The 23,006-nt window shown below is 49.1% G+C and overlaps 1 protein-coding gene across 8 annotated transcripts in view; it reads right to left on the minus strand.

Moving 5' to 3' along the window:
• The window catches only part of FLI1 (Fli-1 proto-oncogene, ETS transcription factor), a 122,811-nt gene that overhangs the window by 23,978 nt on the left and 75,827 nt on the right, over positions 1–23,006 (minus strand). For 7 of the 8 annotated variants that reach the window (XM_064577235.1, XM_064577234.1, XM_064577233.1 and 4 more), the window contains 3 exons: positions 19,206–19,360; positions 14,730–14,933; positions 6,207–6,272 (listed from right to left, as the gene is read on the minus strand). In XM_064577235.1, coding sequence (XP_064433305.1) covers positions 6,207–6,272; positions 14,730–14,933; positions 19,206–19,360 — 425 coding nt within the window. Of the gene's footprint in view, positions 1–6,206; positions 6,273–14,729; positions 14,934–19,205; positions 19,361–20,626; positions 21,080–23,006 lie in introns of those variants that run through there. The other variant, XM_045894706.3, reaches the window with a different exon arrangement.

A 23,006-nucleotide genomic window follows, 5' to 3' on the forward strand; every position in this document is an offset into this window, starting at 1 on the left:
CTAATTCTTTTGCAATAATACTAATTATTATAATTCATGGAGCTAACATATGGAGCATTTATTGGTGTGTGAGATACCATGCTAAGTGATTGGTGAGTACTGTCTCAGCCCTGAAGGGGTGCTAAAAGTGTCCTCATTTTAGACAGGGGAAATTAATGCAGCAAAAGTAAGTGACTTGTCCAGGGTCACAGAGTCTGAGTCCAGAGCTCGAGTTCCTAATCAATATGTTACAATGTTGAAATGAGAGATGAACACCTGCCTTGGGTAAATTCGGGGCACTAACTGAATAATTTAATTGATTTACATTTAAAATATCATTAGATGCTTGAATTAAATATGTTGAGAGGACGATGTGAGAAACAGCGTGGTGGGAGGAAAGAACCCAGAGACCTATGTGTGAGCCTACTCTACCCTAGGACCTGGGGGGGGACTTCCCATGAACCCCCGTAATCTACAGAATGGGAATAATAATAATAATACCAGCCCTGCTGTCTCAGGGTGATGTTGTGAGGGCGCAAATGAGATAATGGATGTGCAAATGCTTGGCAAACAATAAAGGGCTGCAGAAAAGGGGCTGTTGCTATGTGCGCGAAGGGGGTAGGGGGCGGAGGCTGCCATCTGGAAATCTCCTTGAGAGACACCGGGCTCTTGTTAGCATGATCTTCAGCGCCAGTTAGGCATTTTTCTACAAAGGACGTGGAAAGGTAGTTGCCCACCCCCCCATACTTAGAGTGTAAGCAGACAGACTTTTTTTCCATTAGCCAAAGCAACTGCTAGAGATGGCTACTGTACAGGAAGACACCCTACCCACACTCAGGTTTTGCATTCAGCAGCAGCTTCGGAAAGCCTTCCCTGGCTGGAGCAAACAGCTCAGGGCTACATGGGCCCTTGGCAGGTTTATGAGTTCCAGGAGTTAATAAACAAGGAGCTCAATATCCTCTGACTTTTGGAGAGTCCGAGGTATTTAAACAGATCCAGCATGAGGAGCTAAGGAAATGAGGGTTTAGGCATGCAAAGCAGCTCCAAAGGAGAGATGGTCTGATTATTGCATGCTGATTGTCAGGCTGAGAGCACTGGGAGGCCCTAGGGTTTACCCCAGAAACAAGGTGGAGCTCTGACCTGCACCCCCAAACACATTCCAACCTCAGTGTGGAGGGCAGAGAGAACAGGTTTGGAAAGTCAGCGGTCCTGGCTCCGGGACTCATATGTACTTGGAAAGGCCACTTAACTTCCAGACCTCCAATGTCCTATAAAATCAAGGTACCAGGGCACCTGGGTGGTGCAGTACATTGGGCATCCGACTCTTGATTTTGGCTCAGGTCATGATCTCAGGGTTGGGGGATCGAGCCCTGCGTTGGGCTCAGGGCTGGGCTTGGAGTCCGCTTGGGATTCTCTCTCTCCTTCTCCCTCTGCCCCTCCCCAAATAAAATCAAGGTACCCATACCATGTCTATTATTTAGGTACGTATAATGAGGGCGTATACGAGAGGAGTTTCTGAGATGTGAAGAGAGGTGCTAACGTAAATCTGTCAAATTCTGCGAAAATTATAACATCGTCAATGACAATGATGAAAAGAACAAGTCATGATCACATGGTCCCTCCACTCAACCCGCATCTTCATTGGTGAACCAACAGGTTCTGCTCTTCCTCCACTAGGGGTCAGGAAAGGTCAAGATCACGGCCCAGTGTATCGCTAAGAAAACCTGGGGGCGCTCTGAGCTGGGTCTCCTCCCTCCAGTTTGTGATTGCACTATAGCACAGGGCTTCTTGATTTTGCCTGCAGGTTATGAGAGTAACCTGGAGAGCTTAAAAAAAAATTCCCAATGTCCACGTGTCACTCCTAGCTATTCCGAACCAATTGGTCCTGTGTGGGGCCTGGGCATCAGTATTTAAATAAATTCTTTTAAAGATTTTATTTATTTGACAGAGTGAGAGAGAGAGAGAGAGCACAAGCAGGGGGAGAGGGAGAAACAGACTCCCCGCTGAGCAGAGAGCCCAATGCGGGGCTCGATCCCAGGACCCTGAGATCATGACCTGAGCCAAAGGCAGATGCTTAACCAACTCAGCCACCCAGGCTCCCCTTAAAATTTTTTCAAATGGAAATGTTTCATTTTTTATTGTGATAAAACATCCCTAACAGAATCGACCATTTTGACTATTTCTTGGTGAGCATTTCAGTGGCATTAAGTACGTTCATTATGTAACTAACCCCCACCATCGGAACTTTTTCATCTTTCTCCAAAGTGAAGCTCTGCACCCATTCAACGGCGACTGCCCATTCCCCTCCTCCCAGCCCGAGTAACCACCATCCTATGACCTAAGATCTCTATGGATCTGCCTAATCGAGATGCCTCATGGGAGTGGAGCCATACATTTGTTCTAGGATACCAGCATTTTTAAAAAGCTCTCCAAGTGATTCTCTGTGCAGTGCAGACCAGAAGGTAGTGCCACACAAGAGCTGTGTATGAATTCATCTTTGGGAACAGAGAACAGCACAGGGCGTGCATGGAGACGGTAGGGGGAAAATTGCGGGCAGCAGGGCAAAATAATGGGGGACATTTCAAGGCTCTGCTGAAACAACACTTAGGCCAGATATTGTCTGCATGGACGTCCAGTGAGAAGGGACGAGCTGGACGTGTCAGGGAGACCATCTGGAGCAGGAAATTTTGAACCCTACATCCTGGGTTTGAGTCTTTGCTGTGCGGTTGACTAGCTGGGGGTGCTCTTCAGTGAACTGCTTAATGTTGCTGAATCTCACTCTATCTGCAAACTAGAGAGGATCTTAGCTACCTCTCAGGGATGCCGCCAGGTCAAAAGCAGAGGCAAAGCATGTAAAAGTGTCTACGGTATTACAAAATCCTATCTAGACGAGAGTTGTAGCTGCTATTATAAATGGGTCACAATTGCTTCCATCCTACTTTATTTTTTAAAGTGCGCTAGCCTTTGATAAGTAAAGGTCAAGAGAGCACCACTATTTTAACTGGGGCCAACCTGTGACTATAGAATACTTAATTTAAAGGGGCTTAAAGACTGTTATAAATTAATTTCTAAAATCAAGTCTTACTTCCTGGGCACAAATAACCCTTTGAGAGTGCAATCATTTTCAAGAGACAAGCTGGAAGGGTGATTATGTCATTTTAAAGCAAAAAGGCATTCTAATTTGATAAGTGAATTGAAGAAGCACTAATAGACATCATCTCCTCAACTTCTTTCCTTTGTGCTTGATTCCAGCACCTGCCCTTTGTGAAGCACAACACACACACACACACACACACACACACAGCTCTGGTGCTCTTGATGTGCTCTGGATTTGTTTGGGGCTATGCATGTGTCTTATTCAAACAAGATGGAGCCAGGGTTAAACTGTGTCTTCTCTTTATTTTTCCACTTAATATTTTAAGTAATAAAGATAGCCATTAGAGAAAAAGCATGCACGCGGGAGAGAGAAAGAGAGAGAGAGAGAGAGGCAGAGAGAGAGGGATATGGGGAGGAGGGTGAAAAGGAAGGAGAGAGAAGCCTGATTAGCTTTGTCTTGCTAATGCACTTTGTTTTGTGGATGATGGGCCTTTCAGACAGATTCAGACCACCTCACAAGTGGGGAGGCAACAGAGATGCAAGACAGCTCAAGTGGAAAGCTTTACTGGGGACAAAAGATGCACCTGCAAGCACAGACTTAATGGTCTCTAGAGGCCAGGGCCGATGTTGGGAGATAAATGCCCCGGCACCACCTGAATGAGGTCCTGGCAGCGTGTGTTTGCCTGGATACTACAGTTAATTTATTTCCAAAGACGGTGGTTGCCCAGCAAGAGCGAGCTCTTCCTGCAATAAGCCTGAATAAGCCCAGTGGCATTACAAATGCACGGCCACCTGTATACAAAAGGGCCAAGGGAAGGAAATGCAGTGTGGTAGGTAGAGGCAAGAGGCTGAAAGCTAAGACCCCTGGAGGAGTAATGAGTTGCTTATCAACGCAGTTCAATTCAGACTTGCTTCTAAATGAAAATCTGTATTTTAAGCCCAGTATCAGATATTCTCTCCTTGGCTCTGTCCCAGAGCCTCACTGGTCACCAGCCAGCTTTAGCCTGTAGAACTAAAGAAACTTTGAAGGATCCCCCTTCCTTCTCCTTTCCTCCCCTTCCCTTCCTCCATCCTTCCTTTCCTCTTGCCCGCTTCCTTCCAAGAACCAGATCCCTATCTGCAAATGAAATTAACTCATAGGTACACCAGATCCAAACAGAGGGACCTGAATGAAGGCAGAGCCCTCACCTGTGGCCCTAGGACCTCTCTTTAGAAGCCAAGAGCTCAAGAGCCAGGGCTTGACTCCTCCTGATTTAGTCCTTTTGTTTGACAGGAAACAAAGATTCAGGGCATGAAGTGATTTCCCCAAATGAAACCAAAGGTGCCCTGACCTCCAGTCTAACGTCTGTCACTATAATATATTTCTTTCATGATAGACGTCTGCAACATGACATTAAACAGGTCAGCAAGTAAAATGTGGCTTGGACCGTAGAATGGTCAATATAACTTTAGTTTTCATGGCAAAATCCAAAAAATCTGATTTGGAAAGGAAAAACGGTAGCATAAATAGGACTGACCCTGGGTGGGGCGGGGGGCGGGGGAGAGGAAGCAAACGAAACCACAAAAGTTTAAAAGCAGATTCACCATGTCGTATATTCCTTCCCCCACATTTTCTGGTCATCGTCTGATTAGAAATTGCTAACAGTGAACACAAAGTCCTGTGTAATCAATGGTGTGACCACGGCCAAGACACCCAGGCGTTTTGGGTCTGCTTCCTCCATAACCCATGAGGATTCTTAATCAAATGGTCTCTAAGGCTCTTCCCTTAGAAGAGCTTGAAGTTTCTCTGAAAGATTATGCTGTGCTCTACCACATGGTACCCATATGGAGAACTTCTGCCCTCATTCATTCTCTATTAGAGCAGATGGACATTAAAGAAAAAGTAGTAAAGTAGGGAGCCAAGGAAGAGAGCATGCCTGCCATACTCCTATTCGTTCTTCAAGCCTCCCCTCAAAATTCCCCTCCTCCATGGATTTTTTTTTGCCTTGGGCAGATTTTTTTCACTTAACATTTTTTCTCCCTTAAACCAGGTACTAAGAATTATTCACTTGTTTAAATGCCTGGGATCTAACACAGTATCTGGAGCAATAAATCCTCACAATGTTCCATAAATAAGGTGCTGAGAAATGCTATTATAGTAAAATCCTCACTAGCAAAAATCATTTGTTGAGGTTGTTTTCTGTCTCTCTCAACCAAACCAAACCAAACCAACCAGACCAAATCCCCAAATCACCACTTTAAAAATGACTTGGCATTGCTAAAATTTGTGAGGGGGGAAAAAAAAACGCTTAAAATGTGGCATTGCCAGAATCCTTAAAAAATCTTCATTTCATTATCTTCAGTGGAGGAAAGCCCTGACTTACAGCTCTGAAAGGGAGCAGTGAGCTGAGAGCAACCCCTTTTATTCCATGGTGTAACAACTTCAAGTCCTATCTTTTATATGATTACAAGATATTTAAAAACCTTGCTCTGTTTTTGCAGCTAGTGCAAGTGGGATAAGCTTTGGTTTCTTGCCTTGTATGCTAGAAAAAACAAGAGATTTGGTGCTTGAAAATTCACAGAGGGAAACCTCAATAAATTGAGTTGGGAGGCTAGAAAGGGGAACCCAGAGGAGGGTCACTACCACTCAAATGCCAGCTGCAGGAAGAACTGTCAATTACAGACTTCAACAGATGTGTCAATTACCTACCACAACAGAGGACTCTCCAGCAGGAAAGAATCATGAATTACAGGCCCCCAACAGGGAAAGATGTACCTTGCATCTGTCCTATAAGAAATCCACTACCCCTGCATCTCAGCCAATGAGACAAGCCAGCACCCTGAGCTCTTAACTTTTCTCCAGTGGACTTCCATTCAAACAGCTCCTCCCAACTTCCTCCATCTCCTCCATAAAATGATGTTCCTCTCCTTTGTTTGCTGGGCTTACCTATGGTTTTGCCATAGCTTGTTTATCCAGAATTCCTATTCTTTGTTATTTCCAAATAAACCCATTTTTTTTCCTCGTAAAATAACCACCTGTTCTATTTTTATGGTTAATGGTGCACAGAGTTGGGGTTGCCCGAACCAGTCGTAACAGCACGAAACGGTGCCAAGCCTGGGACTGAAGAAAATGCATGAGAGAACAGACTCACCTTCTTTGACACTCAGTCGTGAGGATTGGTCTGTGTGGGAGGTTGTGTTATAGGCCAGCAGTGAACCTGCAAGGCAAAGCAAAAGCCGGTTATAACAAGATGTTCTTCTGAGATCAAAGGTAGAAGATGGGATGAGAAAGGATGGGGGTAGGGAAGAGGGACAGATGGCTCCTTGAGAGAAAGAAAGAGTTACTGGAATCCATCTTGGGGGGAATGTACTGGATTCCTGGAGTTCCCGTCAGAGTAAGTTAGGGCAGAATACTTGCGGGTGGGACACACACAGCCCTCCCCCAGCAGCCACGTTTACGATTCCGAAGTTCTTGGACATCCCATGCAGGAGCAAGGACGGGGAGTCTCGCTGTGTGACCATGGGTGAGTCTAGATTTTGATTTCTTCAGTCGAAAAATGAAGGAGTTAAACTACAGCCCGAGTTGGTGAGCTTTTCTTATAAAGACCAGATAGTAAATATTTTAGGCTTTGTGGGTTAAATACAGTTTCTGTTGCACATTCTTCTTTGTTTTTGTTTTGTTTTGTCCGTGGGCCAGAGTTGGCCAGATTCGGGCAGGTTTGGCCTGCAGTTTGTAGTTCTACCACACCCTGGAGGAGAAGCTACACAATTCCGGCCTGCTAGGATACCCTGTGGGTTCACAGGCAGGTCCTTTTACTGGTGGGTGAGGTGCTTAGATATTATTCGTTGTCAGTGGAGGGGAGTGTTGGGAAGGGGCAGGGGGTGGCCGGAGTTCCAGTAGCAACTCTTGGCCTTCCTCTGTAAACGTCTAAGAGAATACAACTGAATGCAAGGCATGCTACATTGACTTTTCTGTCATCCCAGAGGGCTGCTATGCAGTCTCTAAAAATTAAACTTGAAGGCGTAACTACTCATTCCACGCCCTAGTCTAGGCATTTTCAGGGATGATAGTTTTTTTTCTGCTGCATGTAAAAACTCCCCCTTGCCCCTAAAACTAAGCTCGTTCCTTAGTTTCAAAAGAATTCAGGAATTTTGTTTTATAAAACGTAGGCATTTTTGCAGTTCTCCTTGAGGTTCTCCGGAAGGGGGGCGGGGAGGACCTCTGAAGGGCTTTCAAAGACCAGGGCTGGAATATGCTTTTACAGCACACGTGATAAGCCTGCCAGAGGTGCTTGAGGCTGGGGAAGTCTTTGAAAATTTTCCCTTCTCTCTGCAGACGGGTGGCTGACTTGGGTGCCAGGGCTGAGGACAGGGGATGGGCTGTCAGACACTCCTATTTTTAGTCTCCAGTCATGGCAGGGACGCCGGAGCGGAGCTGCTTGCTGCCTCACCCAGCTGTGGGCGTTTGGTTGTGTGCCTCAGAGAAAATGTGTCCCTTCCAGGCCAGGTGACGAGGAAGGGAATTGTATAAGAATGCCCCAACTGCCCGGCACCGATGACTTCTGGCTTGGGCAACTGTCACTGCTAGCCCCGAGAAGGGTTCCAAATAAAAAAGAAGAGGAGTGGAGGTGGTATTGAGACCACAATACGCCAAAACGTGGACATGCAGACCGTTTTAGAAATGAGCCAGTCTTGGGCGCCTGGGTGGCTCAGATGGGTTAAGCGTCTGCCTTCGGCTCAGGTCATGATCCCAGGGTCTTGGGATCGAGCCCCGCATCGCATCGGGCTCTCTACTCAGTTGGGAGCCGGCTTCTCTGTCTCCCTCCACCCCTCCCCCCTGCTCTGCTCTCTCTCAAATAAATAAAATCTTAAAAAAAAATAGACACGAGACAGTCACGTGCATGTAATATCCCGAAAACCAGATGCATTTGGTTAGTCCAGTCTCAAAAATACCAAGGACCAAGTGAAGCCGGGACAACCTCATTTCATTATAGTTATTATGCAAATGAGAGTTGAGTTAGACCTGCCTCTTACCACTGACTAGCTTTGTGACCTCCATCAATTTACCTAATCTCGCTAAGCCCCAGGCTCCTTATATATAAAATGGGCTAATAATAAGATCCACTTAACACAGTTGTTGCGAGGATTAAATAAAATAATACGTGTCAAGTGCTCAAAAAAGATCTTGGTTGCTAGTGAGTATGCAGTAAATGCTAGCTGTTATCATTACTATTTTTACATCCTATCTCCCACAGACACCACAATGACATACAATAAACCCTTTATAAAAGAGCTTGCTGAGCATTCGTCGTGTCCTCTGGACCTGGAGTTATGAATGGGTTCTGCTGCAATAAGAAATAATCCTCCATGACTGGAAGGAGGTTAAGAAATAGAACCAAACGTTCCAAGGGAATAGAAAAGTAAAAGTCTCAGCAGTAAGACCAAGAATGTCTGCCTCTCTGTCCCTGACATTCTCTCCCTCAGGCTGAAACCTCACGGCTGGAGCAAATAAAGAAAAATGATGGTCTCAGAGGAGCAAACTGCCTGAGTCATTAGTGTAGATTTAGCTGAGAGCACGAAGCTTAGATAAACCACATTTATTAAATTTTCCCCTTGCTGAAAGTTCTTCTTTGGGCACATATGAATTCCACAGGAAACTCCCAGAAAGCCAAGAGAAAGGGTCGTTTGACCCCTGCAAAGCTTGCATGAAATACATATTTCATGGTAACCTAGGAAAAGGATTTCGCCCTGAAGACCGTTTTGGTTCAAGTTTCACTCCTGGAAGGAGGGGCTGGTTAGGAGCATCTGGCCTCCTTCCCAAGGGACCAACATCCGCTTCTCTTCTCCGATTTTTATTTGACAAGTTCTTCAGGCTACAGAGGATGGCATAGCACACGCTTTTCTTACGGGAATTTGTTCTGATACAAGAAGGTCCTTCCTGGAGTCTGGCCTCCCACTCGGTGGCTCTGGATTTTTTTCTCCCGCTTTCAGGCTCCTTCTGTGCGGGGCTAATGTGAATCCTAATCTTCCCTGACACCATCCTGTCCGAGCGAACAGGCTGTGATGGGCAGAGGGAAGCCAACACTCCTGAATGCAGGAAGCACCACTTTGTATCTAGTCTCTCACTTAATCCTTACCCGAGCCCTGTGAAACCAGTATCATGTGCTTCTTCTTTTACAAATGAGAACATCAGCATTCAGAGAAGTCAAGTAATCTGCTCAGGGTCACACAGCCAGAAAGCCCAGGAAGCAAGATTCCCATTCTTGTCTATCTGCAAAACCTGTTCTCGGTCCAGCAGACCCCGCGGTCCTCAGGCTAAGTCTAAGAAACAGACAAAACTCACGTATGGTGTTGGGAATCAAGACAGTGGTTACCTTTGGGGAGGAAGAAGGGGAGGTGACGGAGAAAGGGTACAAGGGGCCTTCTGATCTCTTCCTTGACCTTGACCTGGGGGTGCTCATACAAGTGAATGGATTCCCTTTGTGATAGTTTCTTGGGTTGTGCATTTATGATTCTTGCTTGACTCTATACTTCCATTAAAATGTGTATTTATTTGCTTATTTACTGTTATTAATGTATGCATGCAGGGATATATATATACATATATATACACACACAGAGTGGTGTATATATACATATGTGTATATATATAGTACACATACACATACAGATACAGGCATGTACATATACACGTACATATATGTGTGTCTGTATATGTATTTATCTGCTAATTTGGGGCCCCGAAAAGCACGAAGTGGCCGCTGCTGAGAATGGAGTGCCCCCCCAACAAGTTGAAAGCATAAGGAAAAAATAATTTTCCATTTTGGAGTCCATCCGTCACTGGATATTGTATTAGGGATCTGAAAGAAGATGGAAATGAACAGAGTGAAGCTCTGCAGGTGTGAAGCAGAGCCCCAACAATGGGGCTTTCTTCAGCTCTCCAGTCCCCCAGCCTAACCTGCTCTTCATCTGGGACACCTGGAGCAGGGGAGACAAGGGTCTGGCCCATGCCAAAGCCTTTGTCTCCTGCCCCGCAGCCTACTGACTGTGGGTCTCCCTTTCTCTGGGCTGCAGTGAGCAGCGGCGGGGGTGGGGGGGGGGTGGGGGGTGGGGGAGGGGGGGTGGGAGGAGGGAGCAGGGAAATAAGGCTCTATGTTCCAACCATAGACCCGGCTGACTACAGAGTCCAGGGGAAATCTGACCTTTTGTTGTGCCCAGATCCTGTGCTCTTTTACTGGTCAGACCCTGGCCTGGAAGGGATAATACCTCACCAGCTTAATTGCCAGGACCCATCACCTTTGCCCGGCCCTCTGAGGCTGCCGGGGGGGAATGCCACAGAATGCAAAATGTGTTTTCCATTAAGTTTAAATTAAAAATGGGAATCAAGATAGATACCTTTTCTGCAGTCTCCCTGTCACGCAATATATTTCTTTCTCTGGTGCCACCACAATTGAAAAACACAGGGTCTTAGTATTTTTCACAGGTCAGACTCAGAAACACTCATGGAGCACAACTTTTTGTAAAATGAAAAAAGACTCTTCCTTCTGCCTCTGGATGCTCCAAGCCCAGGACCTTCTGGGTTCCCAGAAACCCCAAACTCCCCCCCCACCCCGAGAATGAACTGCCAATCCGGACGGCTGTCACTTCCTCTGGGGTCCGGCCCCACTGTGTCTTGTGATGGCCCAATCTCACTTCCCTCAGCCCTCCGACGGTAAATACGGCTCCTGCCAACCGGGGTGTGCCCGACAGAGATACTGGCCGGGCCGCCGGTCAGCTCCAGGGTGTGGGGCGGCGCCGGGAAGAGAGAAGGACAGGGTTAGTGTGGTGATAGGTTTGGCTTTAATCTGCCTCATTCCAGGAGGCCACGGGGAAGTTTCGGAAAGCTTTTATCTCTTGGTACAAATGAACACAGAACATGCTGTGGGGAAAGTGGCCTGGCCCTCCACAGGAAAGCCCCAGGGGACAGAAGGGAGCTCAGCTCGAGGTCTGTCTCGGGTCCTCTCACGTCTGCGCATGAGGCCGTGGGCCCGGCTGCAGACTGGGACTTAAGAGGCCTGGGTCTTACCTACCAGGCTGCTCTCCACTGGCTGTGTATGCCTTTGAACCAGTTTCTAAAGCCCTCCAGACCTCAGTTGCTTTGGCTTTAAAATGGGGATTAGACATGGTTGTCCACGTGGTGTCCACAAGGGGGCGTCCTGCCCATGTGCTGTGAATGCACGCCTGAGTTCTGGTGTCCCTGGGAGACTCCAGAATCATCCCAAGTCCTATGGGCATCCTCCCTGGGCCCCGCCCTCACCAACCTCCTCCAGGGTGGGTGAAGTTACAAAGGGCGGGTGTAGATGGTATGGCCATTCTATCTGGGACTGCTGAAAAGCCAAGGTATGGAGCATAGGCACCTCCAAGGGGGGGGCAGATAAATCCTAGCATGTCAGGCCATTGAGACAGGGCTTAGGGGCACCCGGGACATTGCTATTTTTTCTCTTCCCTGGAAAATAACATTTTAAAATTTAAGTTTGCTATTTAACATTTAAAGGTAGCGCTCGCCTCCAAGGCAACCCAAATCAATACTCAAGCACTGTTTGTGAAAGTGTGAATTGGATGCCCGAGCTTCTTATCCTACAAGGTTTCCCTTTTTTCTACGGAAGTCCAGAAAGATCAGATACTCTGGAGGGACGAGAGGGCCTCCAATGTTCTTCCGTTGACTTTCCTTAGCCCTAAGCACCTCCTCCAACTGTGTCGAGGAACTCAGCTCTTTTCTTTTCACCTCTTGCCAAAGTGGACGTGTTTGAACCCCAACCCCCTCCTCGACAAAAAGACGACAAAGCACAAGGAATTAGCACCCCTTTCCCCTGCCTCAACTCAGCTGCCCCAGCCTCTGTCCCCAAAGCACTGGCCTCCCTGCCTCAGCACAAAACATCCGCTGGAAGTAAGTCTGGAAAAACAATAAAGTGTTTGAAGGCAGGGAGTTCCCATCCTGAGAGCAGACAGCCCCCAGGCACATGGCCTGCTGGCAGGGGTCTCAGCTGGCTAACTACCACCCAACACAGAGGGTCCCAGAGGCTACCATGAGAAGCTAGACACCAGTTGAAAAGAAGCAGAATCAAGTTTTTTTTTTTTTTTCCCCCCATGAAAGTGGATCATTTTAAGTCCAGGTTCCTCAAAAGGTCTTTAGACTATGACAATACTGTGCTGGGGCACGTTTTTTCTTGAACCTTTGCACAGGATTTTAATTTTTGCCTCTGCAGGCAAACATGGTTTTTATATCAACGCTCTCGAAGCACTTTATATTCAGCTGTTTCGTTCAACATTGTATCACATATGTACTTTGTTCCATCTCCTCTCCACCCTGTTTGCTCCACTAATTAGCTCCTCTCTGGAAACTTCATATTTTTATTGCTTTGGGGCATCTTCCTCAATATCTACAAATATTTTTAAAAAAAGAAAGAAGGAAAGCTGCAGCAACACATACTTTTTCTTGCCCTGTTGCCTGTTCCCCCAAAACACCAATCCTCCGGCCTCCACTGCTTCGCCACCTGCTCACTCCTTTGCCCTTTAGTCACCTGTGCCCCTCCGTCATGGTTACATGGACATCCCTATCAAATGACTAGGCCTTTGGGGCAGGTTCTGGTCTCACTTCAGGGTTTGTGGCTTGGGTTCTTCGGTGGTAGGAAATCCTAGCTGGGACTTGAGGGGTTTATGGACCTGCCAGAAAGCAGGCCTGGGAAATCACATGGCATGAATGGCTTTCCTGCACGTCAAGTCAGAATGTGCTCGAACATCTCCCCAACAAAGGTATCTGCCATGGAGCCCCAAACTACTGGTCCCTTAAAGTGTTCGGACATGCTGTCCCTGGTGCTGCTGGCCCTCTCTTCTCCCACAAAGGAAGTAAAGGGGCCAGTGATTCTGGACCACTGATGCCTGAAGAAGCCAAAAAGCAGGCTTCATGGGCCTTCTTGCTTTGCCGGTCTCTGCTCCTCTCACCCAGCTTCTGTCGCTCACTCCCACCCCCGGCCCTGCCTGGCTAGCATCGTGGCAGGACTCTGTGCAAAGAATCTTTTAAAAAAAAATTCCGTAAAAACGTGAAAGCTGAGAAATACCGATCATTAGAAAATGTTAATTCTCCAAAGCTCAGGAAAAACTGGGTAGAGAATCGCCCCCTTTTCTGAACTTGTTGTTTCTTGGGCTGACCTCATGTTGCAGCAAGACTCAGACATGAGGTAACTGCTCTGGTGTTAACATATACTGCATCATCCACACTCTCTCACTGGCTACCAGACGCCTCGGAGAGGTGACCAGAGAGCCCGGAGGCACCAGTGGAAACTTCCAAAGGCATTTTTAAAATTTTTAAATTTTATAACCAGCGTGTGTTGCTCCCACATCATGCACTGTTGTAGAATGAGGCAGAAGGTTACAGAGACGGTGACTCTAAAGACCCACTGAAAGATAGGGAGCGAAAGAAGAACTAACCAACCCAGAGCCCAGGAGGCCAGGAAAGCAGCCTGTAGGCTGTAGTATCCAAAGATCTCGGCTTGGAAAGCGTTTGAAAATCATCACGCTCCTTCATTCCAAAGCTTAACTCCTGCAAGATGCCAGGCAGCCTCGGCTATGGACAGCAGATACTGCATCCTGATGTTGCCCGTCTCTCCCTGCTCAGGGCTGACTGTTACAAAGCTTCCTTGTAGAAAGAGCCCACATCTGTTTTCCTGCAGCTTCAACTCCCTGATCTCAGTCCGATCTTTTCTGGCCACAGACAAATCCTTCAATACTTGGGGTCATTGATATACCACTGGGCCTGGATTTCTGGTGAAGCCTTCGGCTGAGGTTATTAGCATGCCTGAAACAATTCCGTTCCTATCTCTGTGTATGTTTAAGACCAAATGAAATTCACATGAAATTGATGGGAGCTTGGTGCCTGAGAACTCTCATACTGGATAAATCTTTTGAGCGATGACATACTTTCTTTCATAAAATCTTGTCCGAAGCTCTTTTCCTTCTGGCTGTGCCAGAAGAAAGTGTCCCAGAGACCCTTGCATGCCCAGGACCTCTGCTGTGCTCCCTGTTTGGCTAGCAAGGGTGTGTAGCTAGCAGCCGGCAAAGGTGGGGTTCGGGTGCGCCAGAGTGACCCCAAGAATAAGAGGAAGTTAATGTGTAAATTTTCAAAACCTTAAATCCTAAATCCATGGATCTAGAGTTTACTGGAGGAACTTTAAATCATTGTGCAGGAAAAATCCCAGCCAGGGTATCTATCTATTTATAATTACAGGGCAAGGCAGTTTCTGGAAAGGGATTCTCATAGAAACAGGATGACTACACTCTGGCAGACCCCACTGGGTCACAGCTCCCTACTTTTTCTCCATTCCTTACTGTGTTTCCCTTGACACTACAGGACTGGGTCGGCCCCCTTGCAGAGTCCATAGGAGCCAAAGTGACCTTGGCAACCTCACAGGCCCGGAGGTGGGTCTCCTGCAGCCCCTGCCCAGCCTACCCTGACTGTGGAGGGTGGCGGGGGGGGGGGGGGGGAGGAGGAGGAATCCTCTTCCTGGATTGGCTGCATGGGAAATCAGTCTTCATTTGGGGCGGGCCTTGCAGAGTCTTGTCCCAGCCCTGGGGACTTGGGTTCCACGCATGCGCAGCACAGCGGGGCTCCCCGGCCCACACACAGACAGGACACTTACTTTCCCTGAGATAACTGAGATGTGACAGCAGCACTTCGGTGTTGTAGAGGGAGGTGGCTCGGAGGAAGTCCTCCTTGCTCATTTTACACAGTTCCTTGCCATCCATGTTTTGGAAAAAGGACGTGTCGATCTCCATCAAGCCATACTCCTTTATCGCCCACTCCAGCCACTGCCGTACGTGCTCCTGAGTCCACAGCGTGGGGTCTGCAGGGGAGATGACCTGTTAGCAAGGGCTTGGCCGGCCAGGACCCCCTCCCCTTCACGAAGGCTGGGTAGACCCTCTCTCTCCCCCTCCCTCCCTCTCCTCCTCCCCCCTGCACCTCTCTGGCTCCCTCTCCCCCTCTGTCCCCCAGTGGGAAAGTGGGTTCCCTCCCAGATGGTTCCCTCCTAGAACTCCCATCTGGCTGCTCCACATCTGGCAGTGCCTGAATCACTCAGCCCCCTGGGGAGGTTCTTAGATGTCTCCTGAGGCATCCTGACAGAACATTCTCTCTAAAGTTTTTAGGGGGCAATTAAAACCTTTGCCTGAGAAATGATGGCATCAAAATGAAAGTATACACAGTTGCATGGACCCAGGGACCAAAGTCTCTGGAAAGGGAAACCATCTGTATCTTAAGAACATTAGTGATTTCAAGGAAGAACACGGATCTCTCCGATGGCTACAGTAAAGATCGCATATGTATACACTTTTACTGCAATTTCATCTGTATAGTTGGAAAACCCAGTGGTGTTAGCATTTAACATAAATCCAACCTGGGTTTTTCTCCTTGTGGAAACAGCTGTGCTGAAATCTCTACCAGATCATCCTCAAAACATTTTTATGATATTGAAGTCCCCAAAGATGAGAAAAAGTATTGGAGAAAGAAAACCTTTCAGGCCTTTAGCCTTTGAGTGAACATAAATAATGTAATGATTGAGGTCATCTCCAGCTAGGACCCTCACAGCTCCTTTTTGGCTAGGTGTGTGTGTCAGGAGGTGTGTATAATACTTTGAGTGCTAGTGATGAGTTCCAGCAAATTCCATAGCAGGTAGAGCACTTGTATCTTATCACTTATCACTTATCACAGGCTGGAAGCCATCTCTTTCCTTGGCGACCAATTGTTAGCAAATCCAATAAACACCTTAGATATGCCCATCATAAAAAAAATACCCATCATACAAGAAAACTACCTGGCTCTTGGTCACATGAAAGATCTGTCCGTATGAAACATTTAGGCGGGAAACCACATACTTAAGCAACAGATTTTGTGGTGGTAGTTAAAGGAATCATGGGTGGAGGGAAATAGTGTGAACTTGGAGAGTCTCGGAAGGCTTCCTGGAGGAGGGGAGGAGACTTGACATTGTAGGTCTGCTGTCAGCTCCCGGCTTCTACTGGGCCTGCTTTATTAGCATGTTTACTTGGTAGGAATATCTATGCTGCTTCTCAACCTCCTCACCCTCCCATTCTAAGAGTCTGTGAATGTTCTTGGCAAAAATGGGGACCAGGTTTGAATGATGAGGAGTGACCATGGGAAAGGAAGCAAGGTTCTGTTGCCTTCCTCACACCAGATGCAAATTCCCCAGCACTTTTACTCAGAGCTTCTGCTGATTGCCCTCGTTTGCCATGGGTTCTCCATTCCTCCTTGGTTTTTATATGTGAGTATGTGGGTGGCAGGGGCTGAGTCCGCTTTGCAAAGCGCCCAGCCTCCGCCCAGGTGTGGGAGGGGGGTTGCCATATTGGTGCTGGAGGGAGAGGAGCTGGCCAGAGAGGAGAGAGTAGAATGTGGAGTTACGGGTCACAGGCTGCTGTGACCCCAGATTTGGGGTGCCTACTGTGTGCAGCTGCCCCACATGTCCCATTTTTCACATATCTAGAAAACCCAGCAAAATGGCTTTTATCTTCACTTTGCGATAGCGGAGTTTTGAAAGATGCAGTCCCTAGCTCAAACTTAAGTCTTCCTAGGACTTCGCTTAGTGGATGGGGTGGGTCCCCCTGACCCAAAGCCCCTCCTCTTGCCTTTTCATGATCCTGCTTTAACTCATCTGTGAACTGCTCTGCTATTATGCCAAATAACAGAGCTCCTCCTAAAGGTTCGTTGTACATTGTACAAGTTCAAGTCCATATGCATCTCTCTCTCTCTCACATAAATTTCTTGGTTTGTTTTCCTCTTTTACTCTCCAGAAACAATTAGGCACGGACCATTGGTAAACAGAAATATTTTGTACCATTTCAGAATTCTAAAGAAAAATGGCAAAGGTAGGGCTTGGGTTACACAGCATTTTATTTCATCTGATCTCCTTTGCTTCTCCTAATTCCTCACTTTTAGTATTCGAGGTCTCAAATTCAATTTTACACCATATATTTAATTATTTTATTATTTCCTCTCTTGCTTTGGGCTCTATCACAATATTATTTCTCTCCCTTTACAGCACAATGAATTATAAATCTTCTACTCTGGATCATGCTAAACTCTTCCAAATGTATTTCCTGGATGATTTAGTCCTAGTTTCTTCCCATCTGAACCTGAAACTGGTGATTAACCAGGGCCCTCATTTATACTTGTCTTAAAAATCCCACCATAAATTCAATCAGTTGTTCCACAAATGTTTTATTGCCTTGATTTGTGGACTCACCCAAATGAGACTTTCCCTCATGTCCAGGAGGCTGGCCTGGAGGAATCCAAAATGTCTAAGGATAATGTTTAAAGATCTCACCAGAGGTAAAATAATGAAGCAAATCCATAGCTAGTGAATTCGTGACAAGAAATGCTTTAAAGACCCTGTGGTATGAATTTACACTATCATCACGATTACTGCTACGGTTACCTTGGTCCACTGAGGACTGACATTTTGATATTTCTTTTGAAAGCATTTCGATACCAGTTCAGAGTTGAAGGGTCAACTGAGCATTGTGGCCATATCTGCCCCCTCTCACCTCCCAAAAGTGACTGCAGAAATGAGATGGTTATCGACGTTTGGTTCAGAGACAATCTCTGATCCCCTAAGTCTTCGGTGCTCAAGACTGCCTTCCCATGCTGGCCACGGTTGGGGCGAAGCAGGGCAGCTTGATGCCAGGTGAGCAAAGGCCTGGTGAGGTCTGGCTCTGCTTAGGGGAGAACAGGGAAGTTCCTACCACATCAGCTCTACTATTGTTTCATCGTTTGCTTTTTTGATGAGAAGGGAGAAACATGGTTTTCTTGGACCTTACCAATGCACCTGAGCTAAACTTTCCTGCTGTCCTGAAGGAGGGAGGAGATTAAATGTTAAATGATAGAAGTAATGGAATGTAGAGAAAGCAGTTCACATGGTGCCTGGCACCTGCAAAGTGCTCAGAGAATGGGAGCTATTCTTCCTCTTCCTTTGTGAAGTCACATGCTTGTGGAAGAAGGAAATTCAAACTCCTTTGCGAACAGTTTTCAAGTCCTACGGGGCACTGTAGGAAGAGGCCCCATTAGCCCAGCTTCTCCTGCCTCACTGGCTCTCACACCTCGCACCCCCCGCCCCCACCATCTTGCATTTGGCCCAGAGCACAGGGATGCGGCCGTGGTCCTCAGAGATGATGAGACACAGCTTGCCGTGGAAAATAAATACAAAAGGGCATCGGGAGGAGAGGCTCATTACAAAACCATGCCTTCCAGACCAACAAGCAAATTCCTTTGCATTACCTCAAAGAGATATCTAATCCTTTGCCCTCAGACACAACTGCATTTACACTTTTCCAAATGGAAGGGGTTTTGCCTTTTTGGTCATGCTATTTTGGTAAGATTAGTTGTAATCCCTGCCCTGTAATTCACTTTGCTTAAGATTTGGACGTTCTTGCTCCTTCCACCTGGCACCAACTCTACATGTTGTAGTTTTCAAACCCCCTTTCTGACCAGGCTGCTGAGCTTGCTGCTCTAGCCCAGGTGGAGTGTCCAGCCAGGGGACTGAAGGCTTGAACAAGGATTTTATTTTCTGTAACCAACAGCACCAATACCTAGGAAAAATAGGCTATTTTTACATAATGACCTAACTTGCTGCACACGTTAAGGCGCTCCATTTGTTAAATATAGTTATTTCCATTTTGAAACTGAAAAAACTGGTTGTAATTTTGGAAAGGTGGGACCCTGCGGATGCCAGGAAGTACATGCCTGATGGACATGACAGACCTCTGGAGCCATCCTTCTCCTTCAAGGCGAGGGCGGGCCCGCCGGGAGTTCCTGGGACTCCTTTGGGATTCAGACGGCCTTGCCTCTGTCCCCTTTTGCAGGCCTCCTCCTGGGGGACCAGGCCCCCGGGGGAGAGTCTGTGCTGTGACCTGTTTGAGGGTGCTGGTGACCCGGGGGATGCTATCTTGAAGGACAGCTGGAAGGAAGTGAGAAATGTAAGTAGGCATTTCCATAGGGAAGAGGGTACCAGGTGAAGGTCTAGATGCCCACTGGACAAGCCTGCCCTCCAACTCCTAGCGCAGAAAAGGGAGGACACGGATGCCAGCCGGCAGCCTGGTTCCCAAAGTACCTGCGGGGACGATGACTCTCCTCTCGTTGGTGGTCATGTTCGGAGGAGGGGGGCCGTTCTTCTCGTCCATGTAGCTGTTGTAGTTCATGGCGTTGGGCTCGTTTCCACCAACTAGCTTGCTGCATTTGCTAACACTGCAGTCCACCGGAGACTCCCTGGAGTGAGAGGACACAAAGCCCAGAGGAAGTCATCACTGCAGCTTCCATCAGCCCAGCGTGGGCAGACAACCGTGGCGCCGTGTCCCAGCCCCACCTGGTGTAATGCTGTCGCCGCTGCCTTACTTCTCTCCTCCACGCCGCCACCAGAGTCTTCTTCGAATCCCAGCCCAGTCCTATAATTACGGTACTCAAAAGCTTTTGGCAGATCCTCACTGGCCTCGGACTACAGTCTGGACTTCTTAGGACGGTGCTGCAACCCTCCCAATCTGACTGCGGCTGACATTTTTAACCTTGTCGCCAGGCAACCTGCACTCTGGCCGCATGTGCCCCCACCCGGCCCCCAGGTGGCCCCCAGGTAGGCCTCCGCACCCCGCATGGTGCTCTGTCTGCCTTGGTTCTAGCACTGGTCACACCGTGGGATCACTAGCGTGGCGGGAGCTCTTCCCCTGGCTGGATTGGGAATTTCTGAGAGGTTGACATTCCTTTCTCCTTTAAACCTCAGGGTGTTAGGTAGAGCCTTCCAGAGGAGATGAGTGATCGATGTTTTCTGAGTGGACTCTATCTATTGCATGTATATGATTTTAATGCATTTCTCGTACACTGTTCTATCTGAATTTCCCAATACCCCTCCAAGGTAGCCATGGCAAGGGTTCATATCTCCACTTTATGGTTAAGGAAATTGAGAGGTGAGGTGACTGGCCCAGGGTCACAGAGCTAGTAAAAGTGGACACAGAACTCAGGTCTTTGGTGTTAAGCTTTCCTATCAAAACACACATGCAGGCATGCCTGGCTGGCTCAGCTGGTAAAGCATATGACTCTCGATCTTGGGGTCCTGAGTTTGAGCCCCACATTGGGCAGAGAGTTTACTTTAAAACACACACATACACATGCACGCACGCCCACAAATGAGCTGGTTGCTGCACGAAGGAATAGAATTCAAGAACTTCAACCTGATAGGTTGTGGCCCCGGTGGCAGGTTGCAGCTCTGGCCACCATGCTCACAGAAGAACCATAAGGAATTGCAGAAGGGAAAAATCATCCAACCCAGCCTTGATGTCCGTAGCCCAGTTGGAGGCCGTTCCCTGGCATCAGCCCAGCCCTGAGCAGCTGTCTGGAGATCTAAGCTGACACCCCACTTGTGGCCCCCCAGAGCCCCCCAGAGCCCGGGGGTAGGCTGGCAGAATGCTCCACACCGCCCCCCGCCAAGCCCGGTATCATGGTCCCCGCCCCCCTCCAGCGTGCCCAGGGGAAGTGCCATCCCACCTTTCCATTCAGCCACTGCAGCTGGGGACGACTGGAAGGCCCCGGAGAGGCTGCTGCCGCGGTCACACAGTGCAGGAAGCATCAGACCTGGGACGCAGCCAGTTCTCTCAAGAGCACCAAACCAGGCCTTTCAGACCAAGGAGTTCAGATAAGGTTCAGATTACAGCGGCCCAACCTTGGGCCGCAGAAAGACTCCAGGCTTTCCAAAGCCCTGGCCGCTGCCCTCCTTACTCTGCCCTGGGCAGGGACCAACCATCCTGAGGACTTAAGGAGCCAGGTTGTGCCAGGAGGGCCTCGCCCATCCCGTGGCTGGTGGCCGCACTCCAGAGGCAGGGAGGGCAGTCCTGATCGCCGAGGAGAGGAGGAACAGCACCCGGGGGGGCGGGCGCTCAGGCAGGGCAGGGGGGCCAGAGCACAGTCAATAAAGACAATTAAACGAATTTGTTTCTTAATCTGAAAGGAAAAAAAATATTGAAGATCACTTATCATAGCTGGGAGATAAATGGTCCACTGAGATATTAGAAGTCAGACGGTAATTTTTTCCTGATGTCTTACAGAGGGGAACATGGGCTGAAAATGAAAATAAGATGTATAACTTACACATGTTAGAATTTAAGGTTTTACTATTCGCCTACTGTTTTTCCAGGCAGAGAACCAAGAACCAGCCGTCAGAGCCCCAGATTGTTGAAGGTTTAATGTCCCCATGGCAGTCTGAGGGGAGGCAGTAGCACATCAGGGCTTTTCACCAGTTTGGCCCTCTGGCTTCTGCCGCTGAAGGCCTTGGCCGGCCGCGAAGCGGACCCAGCAAGACCCTGGGGGGGTGTCCGAGCGGAGCCCGCGCCCCCGCGCGCCGCGCTCCGCCCCCCACGCCCTCCTTTAGGCTAACCGCGGGCGCGCGCCTGCGCACACACGCCCACACGCCCACAGCGCGCCCACGCACCCATGCGTGCACGCCCACGCACCCATGCGTGCACGCCCACGCACCCATGCGTGCACGCCCACGCAGACACGGGCACACCCCCGGCATGCGTGTGCACGCGCGCGCACGCACACACACACATACACCCGAGACGCACACGCACACCCGACATACACACACACACACCCGACACACACACACACACACCACCACGGCCTGGCAGCCTTCACACTTACACACATACACACACACACACCCGCCACGGCCTGGCAGCCTTTCCCAACATCCTTGTCCATTGTGAAACAGCCCAAGGGCAGCAGGAGGCTGAGGATTAAGCTGGCCTTCCACCAAGGGAGCAGCGCTTTCATTGGCTGGGAACCCCCGCGGCCGAGGGTGGGGTGGCCCGAGCACACACTTCCTCTGGCGGATGCCGGAGTGCAAGGGCCGTGGGCAGGGGCGAGAAAACTCTCAGAGAGGAGAGCAAGGTCCAACGTGGGGGAGGGATGGCGGGCGTGACGGGAGAGGGGGTGCTGCTCAGCAGCCTGCGCTTCCCGTGAGGAACATCAAGGAGTCGAGGTTTGGAAAATGATTTCCAGTGTCGGCCGGGCCTCTGGCGGTTGCCAAGCCGAAAACTGACCTCTCGCCGTGCAGAGGTGAAAAGCCAGAGCCTCAGAAATTGCCGAAGTGGGGCGACCCTTTATGCCATAGGCACCTATGGCGGGGCCAGGCCTTGGTGCCAGGAAGAGAGAGAAATAAGTTTGAAAAGAGGAAACATTTGGTAAGAGCCACCTGGTCTGGGACGGGGTAAGAAGAGGAGCCAGGAGCACCAAGGTGGGATGGGCACCTGCCGGGGAGGTGGGCGCCCAGGTCACAGGATCGGCGGGCTCCCGGAGGAGGACATCAAAACCACCGTCGGGACCAGGGTTCTTTTGCTGGGGTGACCCCTGGGGGCTGTACGCGAGTGGGAACCTCCTCATTTCCTATCCCACAGAAGTTCTCATCTTTCTGCTTCCTCCTGTCTCCTTCCTCCGGCACCTCTGTAGGCTCCTACTCCCCAGCTGTGCAAGGTGATGCGTCTGGACGCCCACTCTTGGGTGCTCCTCCTCTGGAATAAGGCCCTGTTCTCGCTCCCAGTCCCCGCCGCCAGGGGTGCCCTCAGAGAAGCCTGGCACCACCCTGGACCACCACACTTGCCCAGGCCAGCCCTCCCCTGACTGCGCAGGGAGAAAAGGAAGGAAAGCCGTACCTTTACCGCCGGCCTGCCGCCCTCCCCTCTTGGCAAGCTCTTGGGCGCTGTGCCTCCAGCAGACAGCAAACGCCTCGCGTGCGGCGCTGGGGCTTGACAGCTATGCTAAGGGTGGGCACAGGTGAAGCACAGACTAAAGGCTGCTCTTTAATGAGACAGCTGGCCCTGTGAAGAGGCCCAATGAAAACAAGAGGGGGGGGCAAGGGGGAGCACGG

This window comes from Mirounga angustirostris, unplaced genomic scaffold (assembly GCF_029215605.1).
Source record: "Mirounga angustirostris isolate CCGP_5_RB_7025 unplaced genomic scaffold, mMirAng1.0.hap1 SCAF_13, whole genome shotgun sequence".
In the NCBI taxonomy this organism is placed as follows: domain Eukaryota; kingdom Metazoa; phylum Chordata; class Mammalia; order Carnivora; family Phocidae; genus Mirounga; species Mirounga angustirostris.